Source organism: Nuphar pumila, chromosome 8 (assembly GCF_984573655.1).
Source record: "Nuphar pumila chromosome 8, dmNupPumi1.hap1.1, whole genome shotgun sequence".
Taxonomy (NCBI): domain Eukaryota; kingdom Viridiplantae; phylum Streptophyta; class Magnoliopsida; order Nymphaeales; family Nymphaeaceae; genus Nuphar; species Nuphar pumila.
In genome coordinates, this window is record NC_143256.1 from 127,897,484 (window position 1) to 127,923,404 (window position 25,921).

Sequence of the window (25,921 nt, forward strand, 5' to 3'; positions counted from 1 at the left end):
CACCGTTGCAGTCGTTGATGCACTGCACACTCATCGAAGCACAGAGTGTGGCCTATGCGTGTGCGCCAACTTATCAAAGAGCACAAACACTCTTAATCATCTTCTTTAGCTATGCAAATAACTGTATTTACAATGTTTAGAGATAATCACTTGATTTTAAGCATTTATTTGCCTGTTTGCACATTTTGCTCGTGTAGCTTGAACACAGCAATCCGATCTTCGTTTTGCTCATGCGCACGCATCTGTGCACTGATGTTGCACGATCAATCACATCGTTCAGACCTCTATCTGTGTGATCTGTGCATCTAGTGCCAGCTAAGCACTCTACTCACTGCGTCGTGTCATCTCACTCAGCTAAGTGCAAACAGATCTCTTTATGTGCTTAATTCATTTACTTTGTGATTGCGCAACTTGTGCATTGTTTGCAGCAGGTTGACGCAACATTGGCACCTGTGATGGCTGACAAACTGAAGTTGTGTGGGAGTGTGCACCTATCCGCATTGTGTCTTCGGGCGTTGTCGAGCCTACCTCACATGCCTTAGACTTCCTTGAACAAAGTGCATATGCAATGCACTTGAATCTTGCAGATTTCTCAAATGCGCTTGATAATACCCATTGTGTTCGCTATTATGACAGATACAACCCGACGATGCATTTGTGCTGAGGAGTCCTGCACGGATGTCGCACGCGCTGGAGCTGCAACTGACATAGCACATGCACGCATTTGCTTGTGCCTACGTGCATATTTGATACAAACTTCACTACAACTCCATGAGCCTCCATTGAGCAGAGGTGGCTAGGCGCGTGGTCAAGAGTGCACAGGCAAAGCGTGGCATGTGGGCGGAAGTACTAGAGTGTGTCACGCATACGAGGATGTGTGGGTGCTCATGCCACAGGACGCATGAGCAGATGCACATGGCGCGTGCAGGCAAAAGTGCTACGCACGATGCGCATGGCACACAGTCGCACAACGCATATGCGGAAGCACAGGGGTGCGACGCGCGAGCAAAAACATGTAGGCATGATGCGACGCGCAAGCGCGAGACGGTGATGTGTAAGCAGGCATTGCGCGAGACATCGAAAGACGTAGGCATTGCGCGTCAGCAGAAAGCATGCACGAAGGTGGTCAGTCAGCAGAGTGAGTTGGCTAGGCTGAAGTGGTGTGTTTTGATTGGAAGACAGTGGCAGTCAACATTGACCAACCATGTCAATAGCTGACCATTCTGGTGCACTTCACTATTTCTCATGAGCTAGGCCTTTAAATAAGGCCAAAAGACTATGTAAAAGGAGTTGGGAAATAGTGTTTTTAGAGATCAATTTTTGTAGATACGTGAAAGCTAATTAGTCATCCTCTGCTTGAGAGAGCTGGGCCTCACTAAGTGAGGATTGGTCTGAGATTAAGCTTAGGCTTAATCAAAGGATTTCATGCCATTTCCTTCCTTTTCATTTCTTCTCTTATCTATGTCTTCTTCATTAAGAAGTGTTTGTAGCAGATCTGGACTAAATGCAAAGACAAAGACATCAGTCCACCAGCTAATAGGATCTGAAGCTACAAGGAGTATGAGAGAAATCGACCAGAGCTGATCATCAATCGAAGATTGCTAAAACTTGATCGATGTAAAGTGATGTTGGATCCAGATGAGGATTGGTTGAATTGAGTAATCAACTACCTACATGAGTTAGTTCAAGTTCTTTCCTGCAAACTCTGATGAGTCACAAAACTCTAAGGAAGATCAGATACAAGATCCATTCTTACTACAATGTTTCTGCTGTAAATGAGCCTAAATTGTTGTATAAGGCAATACTACATGCTACATGTTTGTTTAAATACATTTGAGGTTCTAAAAGACATAGATCTCAGGCACGATCTTTAGTAAAGTCGTATTAATTGGTATTAGAGCGATTTGCCTATTCACCACAGTTGTTTCACAGTTTACAGCTACAACAACATCATAAGGTCTATGTGTTTCGGAGCCATGCGTGAACCCAAGCAACAAAATTTCTGTGTGCAGACTAGAACAGAGAATTAATCTGCCCTAGGTGTGCAACAAATTAAGCCAATCATATTGTGTTTACGTGCATAATGGACCAAACATTGGTGTGATAGCTGTCGTGTCGCATTTTCATTCCTTGCTAAGCAACACACAGTAAGGCAAAAGCACCACAGTGCTGCCAAGTCTATACAGTGGCAAAGGCCGTAATGAGTTGGCATCTTTTCATAGCATTCTGGCCCTCGGATCCTCCTACCAACTACTATAGAACAATTTTGTAGTTGCAGTATACCGCAAGAGAACCTTATGTGCTGCACTCTATAACGTGTCAATCACTCAACACATTGCAATGTTACAGTTGATGCCTCGAATTACAATGCCTATATCCATTGAAACACATTCATAAGTTTGTTTCTGCAAAATGACAACAATGATGCAAGTAATACAGCTGAATAACAAGCAATACATCTGAATAAATCTTTATGGAAGTTGAGCACATGGTTGCGGAAATATGCCCCAGAATTATTCGAGAACGGAAGTGAAGATTCCGTGTATGTTGCTTTAAGTTTGGAATTGCAAATTCAAGGAATTTTCAGGTAGATTGAGCATCACCTTGAAAAGGAGAATCATCGTATCAAAGTGGTGTACCTAAAACGAATTGATGCAGTTATCAAGAGACTAAAAAAAAATTAGAAGTAGTGTCTCAACCCAGCTGTGACTTGAGGAAATTGTCGGGAGCTATTGCAGTTATGGAGCATGAATTAGTGAATTATACTTCACTAGTTCTTTCGGTATATGAACGGGAAGTGATGAAACTAATATTAGCAGATTCCATTCAGCTAAGAAGGTGCGAAGTTGATGAAGACTATAGAAAATCCATATGCCATGTGTATATAGAGAGGTATAACCACCTAGACGTACATAGCAATGTGCTTGAGGAAGACCTAACACAGTAAGGAGGTGACACAATGTGTAAACCAGAAGATAATGATTCTCAACTGATGAAAAACAGTGTGGTCCACAATGATGATAAAACTTTGGGGGCGGTAAAGCAAAAACATGAAACTATTAACAACAATGAAACTCAAGTAGAGCGGAGCCTTAACACATGGATGAGGACAAATAAAGATAAGGCTGACAAAAGAATCAAATTGTCTTGTGAAGGACAACAGTGGAGTCTATTAGGCCGATGCTTAATGGACAATAAGAAGCTATGAATTGGTCGAAAGCAGTCCACAACCTTAATGCAAGAATGGAATAAGTTTCCATTTGATCCTACAGAAGCGAAAGTATTATTATGTCAGTAGTGGCAGTTCAGTGTGAATAGGAAGCAGTTTGTGAGACAAATAAGCACAAATAGTGCAGATAACTTCAATAAGAAAATTAGAAATAAAGCATGGAAGTTAAGGGTCCATAACCCACAGGCGACGAAGGTGTCTTATGGCAAGACCAGGCGGAGCGTGGTGGTTTGATATGAACTTCACTACAACTCCATGAGCTTCCATTGAGCAGCGGTGCCGAAGCGCATGGTCGGAAGTGCACAGGTGCAACGTGGCGTGTGGGCGGAAGTACTAGAGTGTGTCACACATATGAGGATGTGTGGGCACTCATGGCGTAGGATGCGCTTGCACGAACAGACACGCAGGCAAGCTTGGCATGCGGGCATGCATGGCGCATGGGCGTGCATGGCACACAGGCATAAGCACTATGAGCGATGTGCATGACATGTGGTCACGTGATGCACAAGCAGAAGTGCAGAGTCGCGAGAGCACGTGGGCACAAAGCAACGCGCAAGCACAAGGCGGTGATATGTAAGCGAGCATTGCACGAGACAACAGAAGATGCATGTGTTGTGCGTCAACAGAAAGCACGCACAAAGGTGGTGAGTCAGCGGAGTGAGCTGGCTAGGCTGAACTGGTGCGTTTTGATTAGAAGACAGCGGCAGTAAACATTGACCAGCCATGTCAATAGTTGATCATTTTAGCGCACTTCACTATTTCTCATGAGATGAGCCTATAAATAAGGCCAAAATGTTATGTAAAAGGAGCTGAGAAATAGAGTTTTTGGAGATCAATTTATGTAGCTACGTGAAGGTTAATTAACCAACCTCTCCTTGAGAGAGCAGGGCCTCACTGAGTGAGGATTGGTCTGAGATTAAGCTTAGGCTTAATCAAAGGATTTCACGTCATTTCCTTCATCTTCATTTCGTCTCTTGTCTCTATCTTTTTCATTAAGGAGTGTCTGTAGCAGATCTGGACTAAATGCAAAGACAGAGACATCAGTCCACTAGCTGATAGGACCTGAAACTATAAGGACTGTGAGAGCAATCAGCCAGAGCTGATCATCAATCGAAGATCGCTAAAACCTAATCAATGTAAACTGATGCTGGATCCAGATGAGGATTGGTTGAATCGAGTATTCAGCTATCTGCACAAGTTACTTCAAGTTCTTTCCTGCAAACTTTGATGAGTCATGAAACTCTAAGGAAGATCGGATACAGGATCCAGTTTTACTACAATGTTTCTGTTGTAAATGAACCTAAATTGCTGTAACAGGCAATACTGCAACCTACATGTTTGTTTAAATGCAATTGAGGTTTTGAAAGGAATAGATCTTAGGCGTGATCTCTAGTAAGGTCATATCACATTAGCCCTGCTATCACATGCCTATGTGTGCATTAGCTCTGCTATTGCATGCATGTTTGCATGCTTCCATATGGGCCTGCTTACACTATATCATGTCTGTAAGCATGTGAACATGTGTCTGCATGTGTAGTGCAGTGTGTGTGTGTTCTATGAGCTCTGTGTCTAAGCATGCGTTAGAGCATGCATCACCGTCGCATCGCATGTGGCCATGCTAGCGCCTATGCGTGCCATCAATCGTCTGTGTCTAGTATGATACCTCAGTGTCTACGTGCACTTGAGTCTTCACGGGCTTGTATTAAAACCTGTGCACAGGACAATTTATAGTGAGCCACCTGCGCACGTAGTGGGCCACTTATGATACAAACCCTCCTACATGTGCCTAGCATTTACACATGCAAAGCACCAACTAGGTAAGCACAAGTGCATGGTGCACTGCCAAGGCGAACCAAAGCCACAATGTGAAAGCAATGGTGCGCAAGTGCACGCAAAACGTAAACAATGAGATGCAGGCGCAGGGTGACGTGTGGGCGAAAATGCCAAAGGGTGTCACGCGTACAAGGATGTGTGGGTGCTCATGGCGCAGGACGCATTAGCAATGTGGCAAAGATGGGTGATGCACGAGAGGGAACGCGTGTGGCACGTGGACGACAACACACAGATGCACAGTGCATAGCGCGTAAGGTGATGTGCCAGGAGTAGAGGTGGGGAGCGCGATATGCAAGTGTGTAGCGCATTATGCATGTAGCACAAGCGTGCATGGCACACGAGCGTAGCACACTGAAGTGTGGTGGCATATGCGCGCACCGCTGGCGCTTATGTGTAATGAGGTCCAGCTGGAGCGACTTCATTGGGCAGAATAAGATGCCAAGTTTGACCATTCCACTAGGCGCCATCTCAGCTTGGGTTGACCAAGCTAGTCATTGTGTTGTACAGATTGGTTGGGTCTATAAATAGGACCCAAAGCCATGTGTTTTATATCTTTTGACATTTGAAGTAATTGATATTTCTCTTTTCTGAAGAAGTTGTTCTCCTTGGCTGTTCTTATTAGAACAGAAGGCTAATAAGCCTATTTGGCCATTTGAGATTAGCCAATCTCATATGGAAGGCCATCTGAGATTAACTAATCTCATTTGGATAGTTCAGTTCATCAACAAGTTCGCAACGATCGTCTATGTTGTTCATGAAAAGAGAGACTATCTTGCTATGCGATTTTGTCGTTCCTAATGGCATGCATGCTGCAGACGATCTGAAGGAGTTGGAGGCACTTTCGACAAAGCTAAATCCAGTAGCATCTGAATTTGAAAGCTCAATTCGTAGGATGATTCCCTCATCTTTTCTTATTCATAACCGTGATGCTATAGAGAATTCATGCAACTGGATTATTGATCGAATTGATCCTCCATTAGCATCAGCTACCGAATCATTATGACCTAAATCAGAGTTGGATGAACAGTGGAGAGCATGAATGATAAACATAAACTGTAGACATATTACAAAAAAATGAGTCACTTGCTCATTTGGATCTCCACATTAGAACTTGCTTAATGCATCAACGTCTTTGACAGAGCTTAACAAAGCTTACTATCGATGAATCTCCTTCTTGCGCTGAGCAAAAAGCATTTCCTATTGTTACAGAGGTCAATTGCACATTAACTGTTTGGCAAAAAGCTTGACAGGCTTTATTGGCATAGATCCTTGGGAAGGACTTCTAGTGAGGTCCTATCAATTGGTATCAGAGTGGTTTGCCACCTACATCCAAGTTTTCTCCGCTTAAGTGTGCACAAAACAAGTTATAAAATGCATCTATGTTCAGTTGCTAACTACAGATCTCAGTGCACATGTTGGAGAAATCTTTTATGATTTTTGTCGAGTATTATATGAGCATCGTTTGATGTGCATCCAGAGGAGTAGTAAACTGAAGCACTACAACACACACAGCACATAGCTTCACATTGTTGTAGTATCATTTATCAAGCCGCCCTCACGTGCATGCTCCAACATCGTGCACCATTCTGTGTGTGTCATAGCATACAGCAGCAAACACGCAACATCCTGTGCGCACCCATCAAAACTGCAGAATTGCCTACAATGCAATACAAGTTATCCCTGCACATTGTGCATCGCAGCCAACTGCGCATCTAGCATAAAATTTTCTCTGCAATGCACATCTTAGCAACTCAACCATTGCTGCATTCCATACAACATGCACTGCAGTAGCATCTACTGCAGTCGTGCACTAGAACCCGAGAAACACTGCAAACTGCAGTGATCTTTTGAGAGCACCTCATTGCGCATTCCAGACCTTATCAAGATTCACATCTAGCGCCTGAATTTTGTTTGTAACACGTACTGCTATAGACTTGATCCTTTGCAGGCTGAATGTAATCATTGATTTGACTTCATCCACTTCACTCTTTGTGATAATGTTGAAACATTTAAGCATTTTACAGCTCTAACAAAGCGACGCGATCATCTCCAATTCTTTGCAAGTGCATGATTGTTGCTACAAAACCTCCAATAAGTATTAGAGCTTCATTGAGCTCTAAAATCATCACACCGTCGACTGCGGGATGACCATTGGGTCACCGACGGTGGGGGCTGACACCTTCTCGCCGGCGATCGTTCGATTGTCGGAGCCGGCGGCAACACCCTGCAACAAAAGAAAAAGGCGAAATAGGGTTCAAAAAACCCTATTTCGCCTCTTATGGTTTTATTTTCGGCTCGGGTTTCTTAATCCGGACCCTACCCACCCGAATCGATCCATAAAGCTCATTTGGATCAAATCCAGGATTTGGGTGAGGGCTTGTATTGCACCGACCGGGATCAATCAAACCCCGGGTCAGACCCGAATCTAGTTACAATCGGGCCTGACCCGGATCCGGTTAACCACCGGGTCAGACCGTCATCCGGTAAGTATCGGGTCTGACCCGGATCTGGTAAACCCCGGGTCAGACCTGGATCTGGGAACTACCGGGTCAGACCCGGATCTGGGAACTACCGGATCCGGGATGTACCGGGTCCGACCCAGATATAGTTATTACTGGGTCAGAGCCGGATCTGGTAAGTACCGGGTTTCGACCCGGATCTGATATATATCGGGTCTGATCCGGATCAAGTTAAACCGGGTTCGACTCGGATCCAGTAGGGTCCAGGCACTATTTAGCCTGAACTGGATCAGGGTCTGATTAAGACTTTTTTCGGGACCGGTTCAGAGCCATTTTTTGTCGGTTCTTTCCACTTTCTCACCGGTTCCGAGATGCTAAGACCCTGTTTTCTTAAATATAAGAAAATGCAGGGATTTTAGCATATGGTCATTGGGTTTTTATGAACTTTTGTTCATTATTAACATCGGTTCATAAGGTTCAGAACCGGTTTGGACCTTTAAATGACTGGTTCGGGGCCATTTCAGACCGGTTCAGAGTGCTTTAAGACCGGTTCATGATACATATGACAGATTCATTCAGTTTTTGAACCATTTTGAGGGTCATATGTCTGGTCCATTCGGTTTACGGACCATTTTAAGATATTATTTTGCATATTGGCATTAAGGATAGTTAGATGACTCAGTGTTTTCATGTCACCAAAGTGATTGAATACACGTAAGTCATCAATGAATTCTATACTATCATACAGTTTAAGCCGATATGCACATTATACTTAGATTAATGAAATGATAGACGACCCAAATGTAATTTTATCGTGTTTGGAATTTAAGTAGGGTAGAATAAGGTAAATGTGTCGAGATACATCACACATGAGTATCCAAAGATACCTTGTGTTGATGATTTATCTTCGTAAGAACCTTAGTTTTACCGAATATGGTCGGTAGGCGAAGTGTTTTTGTGTGTCGAAGCTCTTACCAAAGTAGGATTCTGATGACCCCCTTCACTCGCCTGGAAAGAAGCACATTAAGAGCCTTTATTATTTTGTTTTTTCCACTAAAGTTTTAGTCTCGTACGAATGCTTTCTGATATATGTCTTTTGTCGTGCAGTTTCAAGTTCTGTGATTTTAGATGGCTCTAGTTGTATACCTTTTCTAGATGGATCGAATTTTAGTGATTAGAAAGAAACTATTCTCTATATATTATGATATATGGATCTAGATCTGGCCATAAGGATAGATGAACCCACTGCCCTCACTGATCAGAGCACTGCTGATCAAAAAATTATTTTTGAGAAGTGGAAGCGCTCGAATAGGCTTAGCCTATTGCTTTTTCAATCTAAAGTGGCTAAGGACATTGACAGTGTCATCCCACAATGAAGAACAGTGAGAGAATTTCTGAGTGCCATTGAGACACAGTTTGTGAGTTCAAACAAGGCCAGAGCCAGTACCCTAATGTCTAAACTTATATCTATGAAATATATTGGAGGGGTAAACATTCGCCAGCATATTTTGAAGATGAGGAACATTGCATCTCAGTTGAATGACATGAAGCTCACCATCTTTGATTTTTTCCTAGTGCATTTAGTCCTAACATCCTTACCCTTGGAATACAAACCTTTCAAAATCTCGTACAACACACATAATGATGAATGGACATTTAATGAACTCATGTCCAAGTGTGTTGAAGAAGAAGAGAGGATGAAAGGTGAGAAGGTGCAGAGTGCATATATGGCTTCTCATACATCCAAGGTAGGACCAAGGAAGAATGTATTTAAGAGAAATGCTAGGAAGAAGCCAACTGGGGATAAGTCATCCCAAGACAAACAATCCAACTCTGCTTCCATAAAGTGCTTCTTTTGCAAGAAGAAGGGACACGTGAAGGCAGATTGCATAAAGTATAAAAAGTGGTTGGAAAAGAGAGGTAATTTGTTATTTGTTTCTCATGAATGTAATTTATTACAAATTCCTGGAAATAGCTGGTGAATTGATTCTGGTGCTACTGTTCATATTTCCAATTGTCTACAGTTGTTCCTGAGCAAAAGGGAACCAACAATGTATGAGAAAAGCATCTATTCGGGAAACAAGATGTGTTCACATGTGAAAGGTGTTGGAACCTACAGGATTACTCTAGATACAGGCATAGTTTTAGATCTTCATGATGTGTTTTATATTCCATCATATAGTAGAAACTTAATTTCAATTTCAAAGTTGGATAAATTTGGATATTGTTTTAAGTTTGAAAATTCCAAATTGTTCATATTCAGAAATTCAATTGAAATTGGTTCTGCATCAGTTTATGATGGTTTATATCGATTGAGTGTGAAGATACAAACTCTGGAGTCTTTGACTTCTGAATACGTATTACTTGGAAATAAACGTAGCATGACAAATGATAAATCTTACATGCTTTGGCATCAAAGGTTGGGTCATATCTCTGAAAAGAGAATAAAGAGACTTGTAAATGAAGGGATCTTGCAATCTCTAGATTTTACTGACAATGACCCATGTGTTGATTGCATAAAGGCTAAGCATACAAACACATATAAGGAAGGTGCCAAACGCAGTAGTGAGATATTAGAAATAGTCCATACGGATGTATGTGAACCTTTTTCCTCTTGTTACACAGGCGAAAAATATTTTGTCACCTTTATTGATGACTATTCTCGGTATATGTATCTCTACTTTATCTTAGAAAAATTTGATGTTTTTCAGATGTTTAAGGAATTTAAGAAAGAAGTAGAGAAACAAACCGATAAAATTATTAAGATAGTCAAGTCTGATAGAGATGGCGAATATTATGGTAGATTTACTGAGATGGGGCAAAGGGAAGAACCATTAGCGCGATTTCTCATAGAGGAAGGCATTGTGCCTCAATATACCATGCCTGGTAGTGCCTATCAGAATGGTGTAACTGAAAGAAGAAATTATACGCTTAAGGAAATGGTTAGAGCTATGTTGAATTATTCAACGCTTCCCATAAAGTTGTGGGGTGAAGCCTTAAGGACTGTTGTGCATATTTTGAATAAGGTTCCTACGAAATTTGTGCCTAAAACTCCTTACGAGTTGTGGACAGGTAGGAGACCATCATTGTCTTATATGCACATATGGGAATGTCCTGCAGAGGCGAAACTGTATAACCCCCACATTAAAGTCTTTGATTCAAGAACAACCAGTGGATATTTCATTGGTTATCCAAAAAGATCAAAAGGGTACAGGTTTTATTGCCCATCTCACTCACCACAGATTGTTGAAATGGATAAGACAAAATTCCTAGAATATGGTTTAGTAGGATTGAGTGCACTTCAAAGCCTTGGTTTTGAAGAAATACAGGATCTAATTTCGTCACCTGTTAAGGAAAACATCGAAAGATACCACATTGGTATTCCTAATGATGGTGTGGTTGATCATTCGATTGTTAATGCACAAATTCAAAGTGAACTTATTGTGGACAATGCGGAAGAGCATGAACAAGATTATCAGGTTCAATCTGAACCTGAAGAACAACCTATTTGGAGATCCACAAGGATTAGGAGATCTGTCATACATCCTGATTATGTGGTGTACCTTCAGGAGCCTGGTGATTTCATAGATATGGGTGATGACTTGTTGACTTTTATGGAAGCTGTTGAAAGCAAACAATCTTCGCACTGGATAGAAGCCATGAAAAAAGAGTTAGACTCTATGGCTAAAAATCAAGTGTGGGATCTTGTCATGTTACCTAAAGGAGTAAAGCCCGTAGGGTGTAAATGGGTCTTTAAGATCAAGAAAGACTCCAAAGGTAACATAGAGAGACATAAAGCAAGATTGGTTGCTAAAGGATTCACCCAGATGGAGGGCATTGACTATAATGAGACATTTTCTCCTGTCTCAACTAAGGAGTCAATGAGGATAATTTTGGCCCTCGTAGCTCATTATGACTTAGAGCTACATCAGATGTATGTGAAAACAACGTTCCTCAACGGGGATCTGAATGAAGAAGTATACATGGAACATCCTCTTGGTTTCTCTAAAAATGATCGTTTGATTTGCAAGCTTAACAAATCAATATATGGACTTAAACATGCCTCCTGACAGTGGTATATTAAATTTTCCCAAGTCATTGTGACTTTCGGGTTTACAGAAAACATTATTGATCAATGTATATACCTTAAAGAAAGTGGGAGTAAGTTCATTATATTGATGTTGTATGTGGATGACATCTTACTTGCAACCAATGATATAAAGTTACTTTCAAAGACAAAATAGTTTCTTGCATCACATTTTGATATGAAAGATATGGGTGAGGCTGCTTACGTTCTTGGCATTGAGATTCGTCGAGACCGAGCAAAAGGTTTTCTAGGCCTCTCCCAAAGATCCTATATAGAAAATGTGTTAAAGCGATATGGGATGGAGAATTGTTCTCCTAGTTCTATACCCATATCAAAAGGTGATAAGCTGAGCCTAAAAGATTGTCCACAAAACGACATTGACAAAGCACAGATGTGCGCTTATCCATATGCATCAGTTGTTGACAGCTTGCAGTACGCGCAGACATGTTCTCGACCAGATATTTCTTTTGTAGTAGGGGTGCTTGGAAGATTTCAGTCTAATCCTGGTATACCCCATTGGAATGCTGCTAAGAAAGTCTTATTGTACTTGCAAGGGACAAAAGACTATATGTTAACATATCATAAAGTTGATCACCTCAAGGTCATTGGCTACTCAAATGCAGACTTAGAAGGATGCCTTGATAGTAGAAAGTCTACTACAGGGTATGTTTTTCTACTTGTTGGGGGCGCGATCTCTTGAAGGAGTGAGAAGCAGACGACCACTGCTGCTCACACCATGGAAGCAGAATTCATAGCATTGTACGAGACTACTTCACAGGCTCTATGGTTAAAGAACTTCATATCACAGTTGAAGGTAGTGGATTCAATTGGGAAGCCACTGAAGGTCTATTGCGATAATGAAGCTGCAGTGTCTTTTTCGAAAAACAACAAAAGTACTATGTCATGTAAGCATATGAAGCTGAAGTATTTTGTTGTTAAAGAAAGGACGGAGAATCATTTAGTGTATATTGTTAATGTTGGTACCAAAGAAATGATTGTTGATCCTCTTACTAAAGGGCTAGCACCAGGATTATATTTCGAACATGTAAAGAGGATGGGCTTGTTAAATTCTTTTTGACATATGCACATAAATAAAGTGATCACTTTTAGTTCTTGATTCTCATTATGGTTGTTGTTAATCTCATAAAGATTAGAGATTCAACTAAGGACCTATAGAATAGAATAAAAAGGTCATTCTATTCATCAAGTTATTCCCATAATGTTTTATGGTTAAAGAGTTTATCGTCGGATCAAGTGGGAGAATGTTGGATTAACCACCACGTAAAACGTGGTGGTTATCCACGATGCGGTAACTCCCCACATCAGGGATGCTCCATCCCGATAAACTAGCATAGATAAGGGGGAACGGTTATGCAAACCGTTCTCATACTATGCTTATTTAAAGGGGTTTCATAAGCAACCCAAAACAGCGAAAACACACTGTCTCTGTGAGAAAATAGTAAAGGTGGGATGAAGGTCGACTCACCGTCTCCATTCGGTAGCCTGCGCTTGTGGTGGCTGCAGACCGGCTGAGTTGAAGAGCGCCATTCTCCGGCAACGTCCTCCGCCCTCCGACAATGGCCGCCTCAGGTATGCTGTTGTGTTTTATATTTTCTTCTTTGCAGGGCTTTCGTCGGATCAGGTGATGGCACAGTCACCGGCGCTTCAGACCGGCGGTGGAAAACCCCGTCCGACCCAACAATTAATTTTACAACAGTAGATATGAACAAAGTGCAAATTTAAACCATATACTGACCATATTACCAGGTTCACAGATGTACCTGGTACAAACTGAGCCAAGCAAGTTCATGTTGGTGTAGATGCACGTGCCTTTACCCTACAAGGAGAGCTAGAGAAGCATACTACAATACAATGGGGCTTACATAATGCCTAAAACGAGCTTCGTTACTCTACAAGGAAAACCATAGCAAGATATCCTTCTTAGAAGCTTACCAACTCCATCATTATAGTAGGAAAACGAAAGGGTGACATGAATCCCTTCTTTTTTATGAGAACAAAAGTTGTCCCGAATGTCAATCAAAAAGGACAGGAAAGTGTATTTTCTCCATGGCGTTAACTCATGAGACAGGTCTCTCTCTCTCTCTCTCTCTCTCTCTCTCTCTCTCTCTCTCTCTCTCTCTCTCTCTCTCTCTCTCTCTCTGTGTGTGTGTGTGTGTGTGTGAACCTTGATGAGCCCCGGACAGCCTAATGAATTTCCAAAGTAAATCCCAGCACTGGTGGACAAGTTGATTGATGGTAATTACCTTATTGTGATTCAACCAGATTTTATGTGTATGAGGATACTTGGTCAATTAAACTGAAGGCCAAGGAATGACATCTTAATGAGGTTAACTGAATCACGTCTATTAGAAAATTATGATTGCTGAAGTTAAGAGTGGAATTAAGCTTGGAAACTCGTGTGATGCTGACTGAAGTACAAATTCACCTCTTCAGCGGGATCCCAAAGCATCAAAAGCTAGGAGGCAATCCAGCAACTTCCATCGCTTCGTATAGAGCAGCAATGGTGGTGAAACTGAATGTGTATGGTCAACTCAACCTTTGGCACATATTCAAGATGAATGGCAGTTCTATGACTTGGAGCAGAAATATTGCTTCAACTATGCTAGTTCGGCATGTGGTATTTCCATGCTCAAACCAGTCACGGTAAAATTCATTATACATTAATTGGGAGAACTTATCAAATGCAGTGTCTGGCAGAGTATGAACAGTTGAGTTTTTCACATAATTAGAGGAGGTGAAGACACTGTTAAGTCCAGAGAGTAAAGTCTTTGTCATTATTTTATATAAGGTAAATTGGTAATTCGAGAAGCCATAGCTGTTGTAAGCAGCGGCAGCCAGTGTATAGAAAAATCACTCCAAAAGGCTTAAATTTCACAGATAAAGATTACAATACAAAGGTACAAATTACAAGAAAACTCAAAGAAGATTTTAACAAAGCTAAACTCTCACAACTCTCAAGGCTCTCAAAACACTCACAGAACTCAACTCAATTTCTTTCAAATTCTAAGAAACACAAAGGCATGATGACCTTACAGATCTCACTTGTCTATTTGTAGAGAATTTCCCACCAACCTCACCCCTTAAGTTGTCCATGTAAAACATATTTTTGATTCTACCAAGCACATGAGTCAAAAAAAGTGTCTTTCACACCTCTCCATCTTTTTCTTTTATTTCTCACACTAGCACAACCTACTTTGGTAGCCCAACTATTGACAGCTCATCTAATGGGTTAAATCCCCACTATTTGGGTAGAACGTTCACATTGAAAGTGAGGGCCATATCAACAATTTCTATTTTAGCCCGAATCTTTTCAGAGTAGAAACATTAAGCAAATTCAAATACCGCTTGAAATTTTCCTTCAGTACTGGCTTGGTCAATACGTCTGGCACATTCTCTGTCGATGCAACCTTCTTTACGAGAAGCTTCTTTGCTTTGATGACATTTCTGATTGAACACATTTTCAATGAAATGATATCTTACCTCATTATGCTTGGTTCTTGAATGAATTACTTAATTCTTCTTAAATTATATTGCATTTTGACTATCACAATACAACATGGTGCTCCTTTGCTTTATAACAATCTCAGTCACATGCCCATTCAACCATAGTGCTTCCTTCGCAGCTTCACACATTGTTATGTTCTAAGCATGATGCATTTTCTAGACTTTGAGTTAAGCTGATCCAGTCTGAAGGTTTACTTGAGTGTCTTACCATTCAATGGTATAGACAGAGACCAATTCACCAAGTAGCAAGCAGTGTTTACAGCTTTCACCCAGAACTCCTTGTCAAGTCCTGCATGATTCAATATGCATTGCGCCTTCTCTAATAGTGTGTTGTTCATTCACTCTGAATCACCATTATGTTGAGGATTGCCTGGTACAATATAATGCCTTACTATACCATTTGTTCTATAAAAGCTCATATCCAATCCATTTTCACCCGTATAGCGAGGAGTAGGAATGTAAACGGGTTATGTGGATCAGGTCAAGCTTGACTTAAGACCAGATCCAATTTTTGAAGATCGGGTCCAGTTTCAGATCCATTATGGCCACGCAGCATAGCTATAATTTACGGACACCAGAAGTTTGAATTTTTTACTAAACAATAGTAACATACATAGTAATCATCAGCAGGTCCCAACTACACAAACTCTCTCTCTCTCTCAAAAGATAGAAACGTCTTTTTTTAAATGAAATGGAGAAAAGCTAGCAATATCCTCTCAAAAGTTTTCTGATTTATTTTTAAACTTTTTACAATTTTCAAATGTTGAATCATCAAGATTGTCTCAAAAAAAAAATCCGAGAACAACAAATTCTGCAAAACATCCCAAGATTTTTCCTTGCCGAGAAAATCCTGAGAGATTTACTGAACGTTCGGAATAGAGTGGGTTTTAATCCTACTCAAAACTAGTTAAGCTTATCGCACAGGTTGCATAGGGGCCGATGACACGTGTCGTATGAAGTCAGGTTCAGGTAAATAAGTGAACCACGGTAACTATTTTTTATATCAACCTAGCTGGTGGGGTCTAACTAGGACGATTACCGCTTTCTGTTGGATACCTCCAATTCTTCAAAGCAGAGAGAGCACTAGATACATGCGCTATTGAGCTTAAGGTTTGATTACACTGACCTATAAATCTTAGTCACATTTTGCAACAGATGAGGATCTTTATCGGCCTTGCAATTTCTCCCTTGAAAATTTTTTAAGATTAAAAAATAAAAGCTCCATTGTTAATATTAAACAAAAACCCGTAGCATAACATTCCCACCACAAGCAACAAGGGTGATGCGATTGATGTAGTGGTTCAAAATCAATGCCAGCCCTATCAGTTTCCATCTTCACCAATGCCAGAATATACTCGATAAGGTTCCCAGAATGCTTAAAAATTAGAACACATCAAACCATCTTTACTGTCATCTGTACGTGCCCATTTGCAATGTCATATATTCAAAAGCAATCTGCCCCACCAGACAAGCAAGAAAGGACACTCGACACTTGAATACCTATACGGCTTTACCTCACAGCTTTTGACTTTCAATTTCTCTGCAATAAACATCATGCACGGTTTCTGCTAAAAATAAAACAGAGAAGAGAGGAAGCAGCAGCAGCAGCAGCTGGGATATCTAATAAAAAAAGAGAAAATCATATATGATATTTCCACACCACAAACATAAACCAAACAATCGAGCAAGGCAAATGTGGTGAAGACTTTATACTACAGAAGGACATCTCACCTGACAACTCTCTTCCATCATTGCAAGCAGCCCCAGCCCGCTCTCCCATCCATAAAACACAAAAAAGGCATATACCTACTGTCGTACAAACAGGCTGAGCATCAACACAGAGCTTACTTCTGCAACATTCATAGATATGCAAAGATGCAACAATTACATACACAGCAAAACACGGACTATTCACAACATCCATTCCTCGCACTAGACACACGCCCAACACTGTTGAGAAAAAAAAACTGACGTTTATGCAGAGGCTTCAATGACATGGATATCTGAATCAGACAGCTTCTGGATGAAAGAAAATTCAGAACCGTTTATTGAATCAAATCCAAGCTGGTCAACATTTCTGGCATCCGCATTCAGGGCCACCTTAGATCCATTGTCTTCTGATATCTCTCCCTGCAATTCTGGCTCTGGAGCATCGGACGGTGTGTTGAGAAGCTTCTGTTCTGCATTGACCACCGGCTTTTTGGATGGCAACTTTCTGAACGAACGTCCAAGTGGCTTCTTTGAAACAAAAGAGTCCTTGACGTTGCTTGGTTTGTTAGCCGTCACCTTGCTCTCTTCAAGGTTTGAGCTTGTGCTTTTATCAGTTTGACCATTCCCTGCTGCAGCATCAGCAGTAGAAGACGACTTGTGACGCCCTAATTTGGGAGATATAGGCCGTGTTGTTGGTATCTGCAAATCCATGCAACTGACTAAGATGATTATGTATGCCACAGAAAACATGAAAATGCAGAAAATCATGGATTCGCTATGGATTTTATTTATACAACATAAAAGATAGCATAAGTTGATTAAAAGTTTAAAACTAATAAACCCAAATATCTAAATGCGTGCACAGATGAAACAATAAATTTCTGGCCAAAAGTCCCGATCGACCAAGTGCTTCATGAGTCCTTGAATATGACATCGGGTATTAAATGCTCGCCCAACGCCCTAATACCACTTTAGCTCCGTGGAAGTTATTGACAATCAGCATAGGATCTTAAAATCCAAATCAACCAGCTTGCCACTAATATCTTCACCTCATGAATTTAACCATTCACGGGCTTACTTTTTCCAATAAGTCAGTGCGGCGCAACAATCCTACATTACCGCCGCAAGCCTTTCTATCGCTCTGTCACGGGCATAGAATGCTTCGCAAACCCGCAACGCGCCAGGCTGTCCAAGCTAGCCAGCCTAACGGCCAAAGGCCGCTACCAACACCTTTCCATATACTGAATCATTTTCATTAGCCCTGCGTACTACCCTCGTGTGCAGCTGCCTAGTGGAAGTTGATCAAGCGCATTTCCAAATGCACATTCCATGTACTTCATGCCGCTTAGTGTATAACCGTCTCATACCAGTTATCACTTCCGAAAGAAGCACAAACTTTGCCTTAACCTTGCATGCCATGAAGCGTATTCCAGCTCCATGCGCACAACATAGCAAAACCATGTCACTGTAGGAACAAGACCTTGCGGCCCCCAATCCGAAGACCAGTTGATGATTGAACACCATAGCGAAGAGCACCATCCAAACTCATTCGTCGACGCCTAGGCATTCACTCGCCTAGCTCCAAGTCACCATACTCGGTTGGAACCACCTAAGGTGATCCCTCGAGAATTAGCCCTAACCCACACGCACCCTTGAGAGTTCAACCGCTACGCGTGGGACACTCTTGCAAGCCGAGAGGTCCTTAACCAAATCTCCAAAAGCAACATCCTCTGATCCACTGGCACTACTTAACCGAACAACGCTTCACGTATGTTCCGCCACACAGCGATGCACTAACGATGATACTAATGCCTATCGTATGTCATGCTACCACCGTATGTCACCAATCAAGCGAACGCATACCACGTGTTCCTACACTCGATGCATTTTCCATTCAGTAGAGTTCCACACTGCACATGCCCCGTTCTGAAAGATCAGTCCGAGACATTCTCTCCCACCTAAAACAATTATCGTCCTCGATAATGTTGGTGCAAATAAGAACACAGACTTCACTGATATGTCAATTTCCCTTTGTACTTATCTTTGATTTACTCTTTTTCTTCAGCCTACTTAACTTGTTTTGGAATACACCCACCAACGTCGCAACCTTTAACACGTCAAGTCTCATACCTTTAATGCATCTCCGATCACTTAGACAGCGGTCTTCAGTATTCTCTGCTCGTGAGACCCCAGTGCAGCCTCAAACACAAACAGGTCATCCTCGTCCGCACGACAAACTTGTCGTCTTCATGCTCATGGCTGGGGTGCCTTCCAACCCCAGCAAGGGCAAATCCAAACCCCTTGTGATCTTCACAGAGAAAGACGACTACCAATGCGTGTCGCAGGGATATCAACTCCCTTAAGCACCAACTTGTGATTTTTCAATTGTCCAAACTAGTCCTCAAGTGGGGGGACGCCTTCTTGCGTATCACCCCAAAGTGGTCTTTCAAAGCGTCTTCCTGGGTACTCGTCCTCACATGGGCACCTTTGGCCCAACGCTGAAACTCCCCTCCCAAAGCTAGCTCAGAGTCAGCAAAATGTTCCCGTAGGAACCTACGAGCCACGAACAACAACTTTTTCTGCACACACAATCTACTGAGGATCTGCCAACTCAAGGGACCAAAACAATGAACACTCTGCTCAACGTGGGCACTCCGCTAACCTACAATCTTGAGAGAGTATCTAGAAGTTTAGTTGAGTCTCCCATACCCAAAGGTGCAAATCCATCCAATCGAATCCAACATACATTCTCTGCATGCACAAGGTAAATGTCACACTCCACCTCTGAGCCTAACGCACAACTAGTAGAAATATTTGGCTTATCTACGTTCCCTTAACCATCTGAACAACAACCTTACACTTCTGCTTGTCATCGACAAGATATCCCATACCATCCTGCCAACATCTTGCTTCTGTGCTAGGTCAACCACACTTCAGCTACGAACATTTGTGTGACCAAGATAAACCATCATTGTCCTTTACAGTGTCGCACAATAAGCCAGTGTGACTCGACGATCCTTCCTTACCGCCGTAAGCCTTTCTATCGCTCTATCACGAGCATAGAATGCTTCGCATATCCGCAACATGCCAAGTTGGTTAGCCTAACAGCCAAAGGCTGCGTACCAACACCTTTCCATGTGCTGAATCATTTTCATTGGCCCTGCACCACCCCGTGCGCAACTACCTAGCGAAAGCTGATCAAGCGCATTTCCAAATGCGCATTCCATGTAGTCCATGCCGCTTAGTGCATAATCGTCCCATACCAGCTATTACTTCCGAAAGAGGCACAAACTTTGCTTTAGCCTTGTGTGCCATGAAGCGTATTGCAACTTCATGCGCACAACATAAAACAACCTCGCCACTGAAGGAACAAGACCTTGCGGCCCCCAGTCCAAAAACCAGTTGATGACTAAACACCATAGCGAAGAGCACTACCCAGATTCATTCGCCGACGCCTAGGCATTCACTCGCCTAGCCCCGAGTCACCATACTCGGTTGAAACCACCTAAGGTGATCCCTGGGAGAATTAGCCCTAACCCACACGCACCCCCGTGCATCCAACCGCTACACGTAAGACCCCCATGCGTCCAACCGCTACGCGTGGGACACTCTTGCAAGTCGAGAGGTCCTTAACCAAATCTCCAAAGGCAACATCCTCTGATCCGCTGGCACTGCTTAACCGAACAACACTCCACGTCTGTGCCGCCACACAACGATGCACTAACGACGATACCGATGCCTATCGCATGCCGTGCTACCACTGCACGTCACCGATCAAGCGAACGCATACCGCGCATTCCTACACTCAATGCACTTTCCACTCAGTAGAGCTCTGCACTGCACATGCCCCATTCCGAAAGATCGGCCCGAGACATGTACTATTGATGGTAAAAGTGCAGCAGCAGGGGTGACTGCCACTGTACATGCACAAGTGTTTAAACATTTACGCATTTACTCCACATCACCTATTGATACAGTACCTTCTTGATTGGTAAACAAGAACTGTATGCCATAGAATTGCTTGACAACAAGAGGTCTACAATTCCCTTGACCAAAACATTCAGAATAACCTCCTAGAAAAGACACATGTAAGAGAATAACCTTATGGAATGTGTCATGACCTAACCATGGAGGATCACAATTGTCATGATTTAAAAGGAAAACTTACAGGCTTATGACCACATTCATCGCTAAAATACAAAACCATTCTATATCAAAACACAAGAAGCAGACTATTGAAAGTACAATGTGCAGATCTAATATGAATGAGTAAGAGCCAAAACCTTCTTCAGGTCAACTTTTGGAGGTCCAGGTTCCTGATAGAAACTTGGCATCGGCGTGGCTTTAAATGCTAAGTTCTTCCGGAGTTGCTTTATCTCTGCCTCCTGGCTCTCCTATAAAAGGTACACAGTAGACTAATTCAACAAACGGCTGAATGTTTAAGTGATGTGAAACCTAAGTAAAAAGGATATGGAAGACATCTTCTAAAGCACTAAAGAAGAGCTCCTTAATTCATGAAACACATCTCTAGCACACCTTCGATTTAGCTTGCAAGTTAGTCTTCTCCATCTCCTTTGCGTGAATCTTTTCCTCTAGCTTAGAAAAGAACTGGCAAGCAAAGAATTGCCAAAAGATTCCAACTTTCATTAAAAAAACATCTATTAGTAATTTCAATCTTTTTCTTCCATCAGTACTACCTCTTTTCGCTTCTCTGCACGTTCATTGCATCTGGAGGCAAAAGCTGTTCCACTGTTTCTCCTTGAATTCGAACCTCTAGGACTGGTTGCAAAAAAACAGAGACAAGCAACAAAACAAAGAAAAATTACATAAACCATTGCATTAAAAATGTTGGCCTAAGTAAATGACATATCACATTAAGTGGAACTGCATGAGAAAAAGAGAGAATACGATGTAGCGGAGTGCGCATCTTCCTCTTTTGTGGGCAAAGCATGTTTCGGCTGCTTTTGGTTTTGATCTTGTGCTCTATCAACATAAAATGAGTAGTTATCCTTCCGAGGACGAAAAAGACTGTGCTGATCAGAACTAGAGTTATTCTAATAACAAAACTTACTTGAGAACTTTAGAGGGCGCAACATTCCCTGTGGCAGCTATTGAAGAAGGCTTCCCAGACTAAAATTTGGCAAGAACACGTTATATCAGAACCAAACGAGTAGTTCCTATCTTAACAAAATTCAAATCCATCTAAAAGAACAACTTTCATTAAAACCAAAATTCGAAATTATATCCTGTGGTGGAAACAAGTGGACAATTTCAGTCACCTAAAAGAAAATTCAAACTAAGCAAAGAAACAGAGTACAATAAGAGATGCAAAATCTCGTACCTGAGAGAGAGTAGTAGTCAATGTTGAACTCAAACTCGTTCTTCCATCCACTGAAACTGAGAGACTGCCTGGTCTTTTTTCTGATGGCTGCACGCTACTCAAAGATTTCCGTTGGTTCATAGAGACAAACGTCTGGGAAACTCTGTGGTTCGATCGAGAGGTAGAAGTGAGAGATCCATTGGAAACAGACGACGCAGCATCATTTCCAGCAGGATTATTCCCATCTTTTGTCATCTTCTTCCCTTCAACACTCTTTTTAGTAATTCCTTTTGGAAGAAAAGAAGAGCTCTTTGAAATATCAGTTTTCTTCACCCGGGAAGATGAGTTTACAGTCTTTGAACTAGGACGACTCTGATCATCATTTTTTACTGCATTTTTCTGCATCAATTCACAACAAATACTTTTTTTTTATCAAAGCTAGTAACTTTGTCATCGGAGAACAGTGTGCGATCCATACCTCCGAAAGATTTGAATCTTTACTTTCACAATGAACCACCGGATTTAGCGTTTCCGACTTTGCTTTTGTTTCGATTAGTTCAACCGTACTGCATCCACTCTCCGGCGTGACTCCAGCATCGGCGTCCATTTCAAGTTCACCAGATTCACCTGGCAAAAAATGAATGAGCGTCTCTGATAAGGAGAATGCAGACGCCAAGCGTTTAAGATCCACAAATAATAAACACAAATGCGATAGACTTGCTTCAGATCCACAGAGCGCAAACAGAGACTATCGAGAATTCCGTTCTTATGTGAAAAACTACAGTAACATATTCGGTATTTTAGCATGGAATTCACGAAGAACTCTATATTTCAGGTGAAAATTTTCACATACCAGAAAAAAAGAGAAGGATCTCTGAAAAATCTTTAAGATCTCGGGCAAGCTTTTGTAATCAAAGCACCAGAAACTAAAATCACATTGAGAATGAATATCTTTTTTTCACCGATCAGAACAAAACAAGAACCTACCAAGGACCAAAACATTTGCATATTCGACGAGATCATGGATAATCCACGAGCATCGAGAGGGAGAATGAGAGAAGCACTCGCATTCCCTGCGTACTACTATAAAAACAAAGAAAAGGGAAAAAGTTATAGCAAAAACTAGCAATTTTGACATTTTTTTTTTTTTGCGCTCAATGAATCAAACTGAGAGACCTAATAAGAAGAAGATGATGAAGAAGAAAAAAAAAGCATTTCCATTTCGGGGCTCCGCTCGTGATTGAACGTTCAAGAGCGAAAACGAGAGCAATTCTCACATTTCTGGATAAACACATCATAAATCTCAGAACAAGAGCAAGATTTGTAGCAACAAGAAATTAAAATAAAAACGGAGGAAACGAAGAGGAAGAGAGCGAAAATACACGGAAGCAAGACGATCGGAGAAGGGGGGGAAGTTTTGGAGACTAAGAAGATGGGGGTTGCGCGCCAGAACGGAAGAAGCAACAGGCGAGATCTCGGCAGAGCGGCATTCGGGAAATATCAGAGAACCAAAGCCCCTAATAATTGTGACGACTCAAATTCTGAATCAATCGAACAAGACTTGAGGATGAGAAAGGGCGATTTCTTCTTCACACTAGTCACGCCATGCCCTGTCTTCAAAATCTCGGTGGCTCCCTATCCCGGGTAAGAACTAAAAGTTTTGTCACGAAAGAGCTCCTACATTTCTACGAAATAACATGACTACCCTTCCCATCCCACCTGTACAGTATACACGACACCGAGAAAGCGGCCCTGACTCATCAACCCTTTCTCCTCCACAAACGAACGAAAACAGAAGGTTCCGTTTTTTTAAGTACTTCTTGCCACCGTTAATCGTGTCTGGTTCCGCTTGGCATGCATGAGTGGCTAATTCGTAATATTGCAATTGAAATTGGTTAATTGTAGGTCGCAACCCGTTTTAGTTCAGGGGACGGAAATTGTATTTGTACGTAGTGTTCCTGATTTAATATTGGACGTCCATATTCCCCTTTTCCTTTGTCTCGGATGACCAAAATGCCCCTGAGATGAGCAACCGTGAGATTACTATAACTTGCAAGTTTCCAGTGATGTCGGGGGGCTCAACCGATTAAATGTTGATGCAAAAGAAACATGATGAGTGTAGATGTCTCCACTTGACCAAGCCCAATGGCAGGCCCATCGTGTTGATCCAGTCAGCATGAGAGCAAGAAGGTCATTCGTTGGAGTTGGGGCTCACCAGCGATCAAAGCATCTGAAACTGTTCATAGTCCTGGATTAGTTGGCTCGAGCTTGGGTAGCATTGAGCCTACTTGCTTTAAACTGCAGCATTCCTGGCTCCATCCAGACAATCAGTTTGGGTACAAGGGTGCTTTCAAAAATGAGAAGGGACATTTCCGGTATTTGAGAAGAGAGTAGATGCCCTGCTGACGTGGAATGAGCAAACCACCGATTGGTGCGGCGACAGATGCACATGACGAGGAGTCGAGTCCAGCTAACGCAGTGAACTGGCGCCAACTGCGAGAAATCGGACGGCCATGGTTCTGTCGCTCAAACGGCCTGAACCGTCCATCCTTGGCTAATCATTGCCGTTTTGTCCAACGCTTATGCGCTTCCGTTGGGCCCAATGCCCCCATACGTTACAACCCGCCATCGGAAACGGTGTTTTTGGACCTACTTGCCCAAATTACGTAAAACCACCTCGGATAATAGAGGCGATGACCAAAATGGCCCTCGACATCGGACGGATGGGGGGCTCAGGCGCGGTGTGTGTGAGCGACCCACAAGTAACATGCGATGCGAGTGTATCGGGGAACCACTGCATGTGCTGGGTGTATAGCCCGGCTTGGTGCCAAACATTGTTCCAAAATAATCACACCTATTTTGAAGCCAACTTTTGCCAGATTTTCAAAAGGTCTATTTTATAAGACTGTGTTTGGATGGTGTTGAAAAGTGCTATGCAAGCTGCCATGATGATGCCAATGGCTTGTTTTTGGTTCACGCCAGGACAAGTCAATTTGATCCGGTCAATGTACCAAACCAAGAGTTTGACTGTAGCATGCTTACAGGTCAGGTTTATCCGGACTCTTATGATGGGTCCAGACCCGATATCATACTCAAAAATCAGGGTCAGGTCAGGTTCCACCTGGGTCCGAACCAAACCCGAGACGTCGACACCCCTACTTACGACCGAAGGTTTATTCGTCAGTCGTCATTCACAACAACAAAAAATGATGAGATTGAGAGGGGCTGTTTCGTGCATGTTGCGAGAGGATAACGCTATTTCTGTAATTCACTGCGGATCTTGAGACAAAATATGGGTCCCGCAGGCAACCACATGAGTCCAAACCTACCCCATCCCTTTCAGTGCTCACGTTTAAGTTAAAAACTTTCTGGGGACGGGAAATAAGTAATAACCCTTCCGCATGGGAAGGAACTAAAGGAAGAAGAGATGTTAGGGGTGGTTCAGTCATTTCACACACAAAGAAGCAAAAGCTGCAAAAAGCCAGGGAGGAGCGAGAGGGCACTCTTTTGTGACCATCCGGAGAATGTGAGGAATTCCTTTTCTGACTTTTTTTTTTTTTTTTCTTACCTTTGGAGTTTACCTACTGGATTGATGACTGCTCAAGTTCGGTTGTTGTTGGATTGGACCCAGGTCGATTGGGCCTTGGGCTCAAGCCTTAATATCAACGCATGCAGACCCACCCGGACTTAATCTTGCTCCAGTTATTCCACCAACTAGATTTAGGACGTGTTTTGTTATGATTTGATTGTGTATATAA

At 42.2% G+C, this 25,921-nt stretch overlaps 1 protein-coding gene across 2 annotated transcripts; it reads right to left on the reverse strand.

Moving 5' to 3' along the window:
* Window positions 1-16,879: 16,879 nt before the first annotated feature.
* On the reverse strand, window positions 16,880-23,789 carry LOC149830734 (uncharacterized). 2 transcript variants are annotated; one of them, XM_090016752.1, is made up of 10 exons: window positions 23,151-23,318; window positions 23,017-23,065; window positions 22,642-22,790; window positions 22,185-22,562; window positions 21,915-21,973; window positions 21,752-21,826; window positions 21,541-21,622; window positions 21,380-21,451; window positions 21,127-21,237; window positions 16,880-17,542 (listed from the first exon to the last, which is right to left on the reverse strand). In XM_090016752.1, the coding sequence occupies exons 1-10, from the start codon at window positions 23,184-23,186 to the stop codon at window positions 17,108-17,110; spliced, it is 1,446 nt and encodes a 481-aa protein (XP_089872878.1). In that variant the 5' UTR covers window positions 23,187-23,318; the 3' UTR covers window positions 16,880-17,107. The 2 variants fall into 2 exon arrangements, with proteins under 2 accessions (XP_089872878.1, XP_089872879.1); XM_090016753.1 differs by lacking the exons at window positions 23,017-23,065; window positions 23,151-23,318 and adding an exon at window positions 23,548-23,789.
* Window positions 23,790-25,921: the final 2,132 nt, after the last annotated feature.